The 9,549-nt window shown below is 41.5% G+C and overlaps 1 protein-coding gene across 3 annotated transcripts in view; it reads left to right on the plus strand.

The window, feature by feature from the left end:
* The window catches only part of LOC138961555 (transmembrane channel-like protein 7), a 96,390-nt gene extending 88,149 nt beyond the window's left edge, over positions 1 to 8,241 (plus strand). For all 3 annotated transcript variants that reach the window (XM_070333212.1, XM_070333211.1, XM_070333213.1), the window contains 3 exons: positions 668 to 823; positions 1,660 to 1,738; positions 2,894 to 8,241. In XM_070333212.1, coding sequence (XP_070189313.1) covers positions 668 to 823; positions 1,660 to 1,738; positions 2,894 to 3,106 — 448 coding nt within the window. In that variant the 3' untranslated portion in view covers positions 3,107 to 8,241. The remainder of the gene's footprint in view (positions 1 to 667; positions 824 to 1,659; positions 1,739 to 2,893) is intronic.
* The last annotated feature ends 1,308 nt before the right edge of the window (positions 8,242 to 9,549 follow it).

Raw genomic sequence — 9,549 nt, forward strand, 5'->3', positions numbered from 1 at the left:
AAGGTCGAATCAATTTATAGCCACGCGAAAAATACACTGTCATCTATCTCTATATATTTATACATATAGAAAGATATATACGGCTTCTGTGTGTGTGTGTGTGTGTGTGTGTGTGTGTGTGTGTGTGTGTGTGTGTGTGTGTGTGTGTGTGTGTGTGTGTGTGTGTTTGTGTGGGTGTGTAGGCAACACCTGTGTATTGTAGAGTTCTGTGTGTGATGTGGTCTGGCGGCTTTGATGTGGCTGTATGTTCTGGCCTTCCTCTGAAAAGCCATAACAGTTTTAAAAGGGCTTAGAGATAAGCTCTAAATTTCTCAATCCTGTTTGAGTGGACTTCGCCTCCAAAGGTGATTGTGGTGTTTCGGCACACGGTTACATTCGGCGTCGTCGACAAGGATGGAACACGACATGATATGATCAGGAATGGCATTATGGCCACTGAATCATTTTCGTGCTGTTCCCATTCCACGAATCTGGGTGGGACCTAAGCTTGGCGGGTCCATGGTTCGGACCCGGCGAAGCCGGCGTACGGTGCGCCACTCAAGCCGGGTATTCGGCTCTACTTCTTCCCGGCGAAGCCGGCTACCCGGCGAAGCGGGTATTCATCTAGTCATTAATAATTGTGAATATTATTATAACATTGACTACGAAATTGTTGGTGTACTTGCAGCATGGAGCCATCCCATGGCTGCGGACCGTTCAGGACCTACGGCCACATGTACTACGCTATCACCCAAACCGTGGAAGGCTGGCCCTCTGGCGCCCAGAGTTTCTACAACCTTATTGTCTCCCCTGCCGTCACCGGCCCGCTCATCATCTTTCTCATGTTAGTGTTCCCGCATCGTCCGTGGCTGTTTGCTGTTCTGTGCTGTGCTGTGCTCTGTGTGTGTGTGTGTGTGTGTGTGTGTGTGTGTGTGTCGGGTGTGTGTGTGTGTGTGTGTGTGTGTGTCGGGTGTGTGTCTGTGTGTGTGTGTGTGTGTTGTGTTGTGTTGTGTTGTGTGTGTGTGTGTGTGTGTGTGTGTGTGTGTGTGTGTGTGTGTGTGAGGGGGTGGGTGGGTGGGTGGGTGGGTTTGTGGGTCTGCGTACTTTCTTTCTTTCTTTATTTGATGTTTAACGTCGTTTTCAACCATTAAAGGTTATATCGCGACGGGGGTGTGCGTACGTAAGTGTGTGTGGGTGTGTGTATGTGTGTTTGTGTGTGTGTGCGTGTGTGTGTGTGTGTGTGTGTGTGTGTGTGTGTGTGTGTGTGTGTGTTTGTGTACGTGTTCGTGCATGCGTGTGTGTGTGTGTGAGTGTTTGTGTGTGTGTATTTGTGCGTGTATTTTGTTGCTGTTGTAAGCCAAGAAAGGTTGTATTTTTTTCTTTATTTTACATTTACCCGAGTTTCAAGAGAGAGAGAGAGAGAGAGAGAGAGAGAGAGAGATAGAGAGAGATAGAGATAGAGACAGAGACAGAGAAAGACATAGAAAGAGAGAGACATTAACAGAAATTGAGTAAACAAAAAGTGTTCGATCGGTTCGATCAATATTGATTTCTCAGGGCTTCCAATGTGTTAGTTCTTGTTCGATTAAACGGTACATGTGGCTTGACTGGACACAGTGACGTCATTTCTGTCCTCTACGTTCCCAAATAAATTGATCAGTGTGTGGTTGTGTGTTACAGTCTGCTGATCTACTACTGCTCCGTTCTGGCATCGGCACACAAGAGTGTGGCATACATGTACCGGGAACAGCTAGTCAAGGTACGTTTATCCCTTCTTAGTGGCCATCACTAAACTGACAAAACAAAATCCAAGAAAAAGAACACAAACACAAAACAAGAAATTCCTCAGAGGTAGGAAAAACACCCCCGTTGGTCAAAGGGAAATAACCATTCTCACTGCCACCAACTGAGAAGGTTATTTCCCTTTGACCATTAATATGTCCCGCTATAAGTCCTTGTAGAATCTTAATCCACCAATAACTCCCTAGCCGTGTGTTTGACTGGTCCCAATTTTTGTAAGGACCGTCTCAGGAATGTATAGAACCTGTTCACCAAGTTTGGTGACGATCGGTCCGTTCATTCTTGAGATCTATATGCGAACACAAACACACACCCAAACAAACAAACAAACACATCGAGCGAAACCTATACACACCCCTATACCGGGGGTGTAATAAATCGCTTCAAGGATTCCATGAAACCTTGTCGGCTTGAAGTGGTGTTTGGAAGTGGGAAACTTTTGGACGGCCCGGTATAATTCTCTGAGTTACCTGTTTTTCATCAATTAGCCCCCAATTTTGTGTGTGTACTTGTAAAGGGGGATTTAGTCTGGAAACCTATCCTAAAATAATACAAAATTATAAATTGTTCTCTCGCAAATGTCTTGGAACTCGATGTGTGACGATCGTTACACACCGTATCCCATTTTCCTATTAAAAGGACGGTTTGTCCGCTACCGAACGGGTGGCTCTGGTTATGACAAGACAATGTGGCCTTGTGTGACCTTTGTTTACAAGAAAGGGACGCTTCGGATTGATAGTAGGTATACAAAACAAAAAAATCAAGTTTAACACATTTCTTATGATGATTTTGACTACATGTGGGTACATTTTGACTATATTTTGACTACATGTGACTACATAAGGTAAATGAAGCGTAGTTCTCTCCGAAACAGCAAAAAAGTTAATTCAACCATATTGATCCTCACCACCTTAGTCTGTTCGCTGAGCAGCTGGCCGCCAGCGACTTATCTATCATTTTGTTAGAACGGGTCACAATATTAGTAACACAATGACAAATGCAGTTTTTCTTTGTACACAGATATAGCAGCACAATGACAAACGCAGCTTTTCTTTGTACACAAATATAGTTGCACAATGACAAACATAGCTTGTTTTTGTCTCTCTGTTGCCAGGAGGGCCGTGACAAGCAGTACCTGATGGTGAAGGTGATGGAACTGGGCGGGGACTCCACGCCTGCCCCCAACCCGCGCAGGGCCCAACCTGCAGGTCTTAAGAACATCAACGAGACCGCGCCTGCTCCCCGCAAGGTGGCGTCTACCAACCAAACGAACAACCAGCAGATGTCGACCGGCCTTTCCTCCCCGCACGCAGGCTATGCCTGTTGATGATGGTTGGTAAAAACCACCACGTGCATTGCGAGTCGGAAGTTCGACCAGAGAAAAAAAAATTGGGTGAAGTGGTAAATTAAGTTTTGCCGTGGCTGGCCTCACTCAACAAATGCAATGCTTTGTGGGGGAGGTGGGTGGGGTATGGGGGGTGGCTACATTATTACCGGGAATATTCTGGCAGAAGCGTGCAGACGGACATCCATGTCTATATTGGATGTGTGATCATACCTGAACACATTCAGACACCGATGTATGCGTGGGACGGGAAGCTTGCATGTGTTTTGAGTTAACTCACGAACACACACACGCACACACACACACACACACACACCACACACACACACACACACACACACACACACACACACAGACGCACGCACGCACGCACGCACGCACGCAAAAAACACTCCGACACGCATGCACACGCGCGCAATAATGGCAGCAATGTGAAACAAGTCAGCAGGATTATGGAACATTTTACCACAAACTCCGTTTCTCTCATCTGACTTCTTAAGCAGTAATTCCTCTTCAAAAAGACACCAGCAACAACAGCTGGTTATCGCAACCAACTTTTACCCAACCAAATCTGTATCTCTGCTGTGTAAAGTTGTGCCTGTGTTTGTCTCTCTGTCTGTCTCTCTATGTTCATGCGCTCGCCGGCGCTAGCGTTCTGTTTCACAAGTAAAAATCGAAAGGTCTTTCCCGAATGACGTGCAAGGCTGACTCGTTATGTGCAGCTGCTATTACACTGTATAACTTTCGTCAAAGTGGAACTTGAGTACCTGTATAGTTACTGTCATTGTCTCGCCTGAACTATTGAAATCGGCTGCAAATGTTGGTCGTAAAGTTGCAGCAAAAGTTCGTCGTCTCAGCATTTGCTTTTCCTATTGTAGCCTTTATTCTTCGAGGAAGTTTGATTTGATTATTATTCATGATATATTTTTTTTTACTTTTCATGACCATGATTTTGTTTTTGTTTTTTGTTAACATTTAAATAATATGGTGTCACTTACTTCACTGCTGTTCATGTACCCGGCAGAGTAGTTATATTGAAAGAGTCAACGATCATCAAATCATTTCCTTCATCGAGTCCATTGCATATATTTTTCATCATGTGTAGGGCCTACATCTTTCTTTTTTTAAAGAGTCTGAGCTGTGATACCGTTTTGTCTTTCGTTGTTGGCTGTAAATACGTGCACTCTATGAAAACATTACCTGCATGCTACGATTTTGGAAATGTTGATGGTATTTTAGACACTCTGGAGAATCAGAAGTTGACTGGAAGAAGAGTATAATTATAAAAAATGCAAACACTGAGCGTCAAAAGAAACGTTATAGTTATTAGTCTCTCAAATGTTACAGTCATGTTGCTCATGCATGTATATTCTGATGAACACGTGGGGGAATTCGGGGGCTGTGATTGGATGGTCTCTCCCGATCATCAAAGCATATTGCTGCCGAAGTCGGCCATTTTTCTCAATATCCAAAAGCATATTGAGAAAAATGGCCGACGCATGGTTCCGGTTTACACATCTGTACCACGCGGCGATGTTTCTATCGACAACAGCATACACTGACAACTTAAAAAGCTGTTTCAACAACTGTGTTGTGAAATCGAATGCACTTGGAGTCAGTTTTTCTTCCAAAGTCAGAAAGCGTGTAGCGGTGTGCATGTCTGCGCGAACATGATGCGCGTAAGAAGTTTGTCTGCTATCAAAACCTGAGATCAACGCATCGACGCAAAAACTGTCATTTTGTAAGTTTGGAACAACAAATCAAGGTCATAACAGCTATATAATCGCTATTATGTTTTCAGCGTAGCAATAGGGTCCGATTAGACTCGAACAAGTATAATGCGACTCGTCTTCGACTCGTCGCATTATACTTGTCTCGTCTAAATATCGGACCCTATTGCTACGCTGAAAACACAATAGCTGTTAATCTTTCGCGGCAATCATCAGTTTCTTGTCTTTAAGGCATGTTCTTTATTGCATTCTTATTGGTTATATTATCGTTTTTATATTTAGTCAAGTTTTGACTAAATATTTTAACATCGAGGGGGAATCGAAACGAGGGTCGTGGTGTATGTGTGTGTGTGTGTGTGTGTGTGCGTGCGTGCGTGCGTGCGTGCGTGTAGAGCGATTCAGACCAAACTACTGGGCCGATCTTTATGAAATTTTACATGAGAGTTCCTGGGATTGATATCCCCGAACGTTTTTCTCCTTTTTTCGATAAATGTCTTTGATGACGTCATATCCGGTTTTTCGTGAAAGTTGAGGCGGCACTGTCACGCTCTCATTTTTCAACCAAATTGGTTGAAATTTTGGTCAAGTAGTCTTCGACGAAGCCCGGACTTCGGTATTGCATTTCAGCGTGATGGCTTAAAAATTAATTAATGACTTTGGTCATTAAAAATCTGAAAATTGTAAAAAAAAATAAAAATTTATAAAACGATCCAAATTTACGTTTATCTTATTCTCCATTATTTTCTGATTCCAAAAACATATAAATATGTTATATTTGAATTAAAAACAAGCTCTGAAAATTAAAAATATAAAAATTATTATCAAAATTAAATTTTCCAAATCAATTTAAAAACACTTTCATCTTATTCCTTGTCGGTTCCTGATTCCAAAAACATATAGATATGATATGTTTGGATTAAAAACACGCTCAGAAAGTTAAAACGAAGAGAGGTATAGAAAAGCGTGCTATCCTTCTCAGCGCAACTACTAAACCGCTCTTCTTGTCAATTTCACTGCCTGAACGGTGGACTGACGATGCTATGAGTATACGGTCTTGCTGAAAAATTGCATTGCGTTCAGTTTCATTCTGTGAGTTCGACAGCTACTTGACTAAATATTGTATTTTCGCCTTACGCGACTTGTTGTTCTTTGATATGCTTTAATAGTGCGTTGTGATGGTTTTGCGACAGGTATTTAACATGACTGTACATCTTTTTATATTTAGTCAAGTTTTGACTAAATATTTTAACATCGAGGGGGAATCGAAACGAGGGTCGTGGTGTATGTGCGTGTGTGTGTCTGTGTGTCTGTGTGTCTGTGTGTGTGTGTGTGTGTAGAGCGATTCAGACTAAACTACTGGACCGATCTTTATGAAATTTGACATGAGAGTTCCTGGGTATGAAATCCCCGAACATTTTTTTCATTTTTTTGATAAATGTCTTTGATGACGTCATATCCGGCTTTTCGTGAAAGTTGAGGCGGCACTGTCACGCCCTCATTTTTCAACCAAATTGGTTGAAATTTTGGTCAAGTAATCTTCGACGAAGCCCGGACTTCGGTATTGCATTTCAGCTTGGTGGCTTAAAAATTAATTAATGACTTTGGTCATTAAAAATCTGAAAATTGTAAAAAAAAATAAAAATTTATAAAACGATCCAAATTTACGTTTATCTTATTCTCCATCATTTGCTGATTCCAAAAACATATAAATATGTTATATTCGGATTAAAAACAAGCTCTGAAAATTAAATATATAAAAATTATTATCAAAATTAAATTGTCCAAATCAATTTAAAAACACTTTCATCCTATTCCTTGTCGGTTCCTGATTCCAAAAACATATAGATATGATATGTTTGGATTAAAAACACGCTCAGAAAGTTAAAACAAAGAGAGGTACAGAAAAGCGTGCTATATCCTTCTTAGCGCAACTACTACCCCGCTCTTCTTGTCAATTTCACTGCCTTTGCCATGAGCGGTGGACTGACGATGCTACGAGTATACGGTCTTGTTGAAAAATGGCATTGCGTTCAGTTTCATTCTGTGAGTTCGACAGCTACTTGACTAAATATTGTATTTTCGCCTTACGCGACTTGTTTTCTTTACTATTGCTGTCTTTTTACCTTTTGAAAACACACGCTTGTTTGCCTCTATCTTTTTTGTTTGCTTGTTTTTTGGAGGAGGACGGGATTTCTGTGACACAAACTATATCGATAGTATGGTATAGAGCGCAATGTCAGGTAATATTGCTATTTTATATGTTACGTGGATTTCCATTGGTCAATTGGGTAAAACTGAGCTCAGTGCAAAAGTGATATCGACGACATTTCCGTCGATATCAGTTTTGATATCGACGACCTCTTTATTGCTTCCCCACTTCAAAAACAAAAACACCTAAATTTAAAAACATACAAATATATATGAAAATGTAATGATCCCAGAATTTAGCTGTTGAGCAAGTGACTAAAGACTTTTTGAAAGAAAAGACATTTTGAAATACTGAAAAGTACAAGAAAAGAGTGAACAAAAAGAAATAATAATCAGAGGGAGGGATATGGAACAGCCAAAATTGAGACAAATACTTTTGTAATTTCTTTACAGTAAATACAAACTGTCCAGAGAATTAGCAATATATCTAACATTGACTGACTGTGTGATGATATCTTCTGCTATTGGTCTGTTTCGACAGTGATATCAAAATCTCGACCTCTGGTCTCGATTTTGATATCACTGTCTCAACAGACCATAGCAGAAGATATCATCACACAGTCCGTCAATATTGGGTAATATTATTTTCTTAGCCTTGTCATATAATGTTACAAATACTTCGGGCTTGCTTTTGCTTGTTGCTTGTCTTTGTGTTCCTACATAAGATACGTGTATTCTTGCATGAAATATTCCGTCCAGCTGATGGCAGTGCTCAGTTTGTGTGTACTGACTAATTCAAGTTGAAAATCATTTTCAGAGATTGTTTACAAGTATGTTTGTACATATCGTAAACGAACAACAAGTTTTTAAACAGCGTTGGGTAGTTCGTAAGGTTCACTTGACGTTATTCCTGTAACGGAATATTATTGGGACTGACCGATTGGCTTTTTGCTAATGGTTTGGAGGGGGGAAGGGAGGGGGGGGGGGGGGGGTACGAGGGCTCACATCCAAATGGATAAACTGGGGCGGTGAAAATATAATGTACAACGTTATGAGTATAGTTATGCAGAATACAAACTGTTCGTTTCTCTGCTAATGATGGTTTGTATATTTTATGCATTGCGAGCTGTATAATTATCTTAAATATACCTACTTGCTGTTGCTAGATGTTGCTTATATGTTGCTGCTCAAACGTTTTGCTGGATTTTCTCAAAAACAATATTCGTCCAAAAATCACGATCATGAGTCTTGCAATGTTTGAGTATGCGTGCATGCCTGCGTTTGTGTATCTGTCTCTGTCAGCGTTTGTGTGCGTATGTGTGTGTGTGGGTTTTTTTTGCGTGTGTGCGTGAGCGCGAGTGTGTGTGTGTGTGTGTGTGTGTGTGTGTGTGCGTGAGCGCGAGTGTGTGTGTGCGTACGTGCGTGTGTGTGTGTGTGTCTGTGTGTGTGTGGCTTAGCTTTGTCGGTGTGTCTTTTTTTTCCCCTTTGTGACCCAAGATTAGTTCAGGGCCGGACCCAGGGGGGGGGGGGGTTCCGGAACCCCACCCCTGGAAAAAGCATGTACCTTGCTTTGACTTTTACTAGTTTTAGCACCAAAACAATGCTGCTCTTAACCCTTAAAACAAGGCCCAGAATGCACCAGATTGCACAGATTTTAACCGTTTTTCAAAAATTTTCCGGGGGAGCATAAAGCAGGCGCGCGCTTGTGGCTTCGCCACTTCGCTGATTTCCCCCCCCCAAAAAAAAGGAGGAACCCCCCCCTTACAACTCATTTGGTCCGGCCCTGTAGTTCAAACATCTCTTGTCCTCGGATTTATAGATCTATCTGTCCATGCGTGCACGTTCTGTAAGTATGCCCTTGTCTATCTGTCTGCTTTTGGGGGGATCCTCTCTTCTCCATAGTCAACAGAAGATATCTGCACATAACAATGACCATTTTAACTGCCGAAAGACCAGCATATCACGCTTCTTACGTCATGTGAAAGCCATCGTCACTCACTGGTGGCAAACGTTATATTCTGGCTGCAGTTAGTAAAGGAATAAATAAATATTTCCTGACATAAGAACACAGTTTCTGGTGGCATAATCCCTAAATCATGATGTACTGAACTACACACACACACACACACACACACACACACACACACACACACACACACACACACACACACACACACACACACACACACACACACACACACACACACACACACTCACAAAATACCAGAATGCATATCTTACTTATGACTTGGTTCAAGAAAAGAAAAAAAACGTTCTTCATAGGCTGTGGGAAGTACATGGTATTACAGCCGCACTCGCCTAAACGAAACACGCTTAAGCAAAAAACTCGGATATCTGGAACCAAAACCAATTCCCCGCCAGACTTTGTAAGACTATTTTTAATTCGGATAAACCAAACTCTGTGAAAAAATAGCTAACTCAAACACGGATATCTCAAACGTGATTTTGACAGATAAGCCAAACTCTAAACACTGTCGAAGAGACTTTTTATTTTTTTTGCTTGAAAAACACGTCAGGAAGATAAAA

The sequence above is a fragment of the Littorina saxatilis genome, linkage group LG3 (assembly GCF_037325665.1).
Source record: "Littorina saxatilis isolate snail1 linkage group LG3, US_GU_Lsax_2.0, whole genome shotgun sequence".
NCBI classification, from domain to species: domain Eukaryota; kingdom Metazoa; phylum Mollusca; class Gastropoda; order Littorinimorpha; family Littorinidae; genus Littorina; species Littorina saxatilis.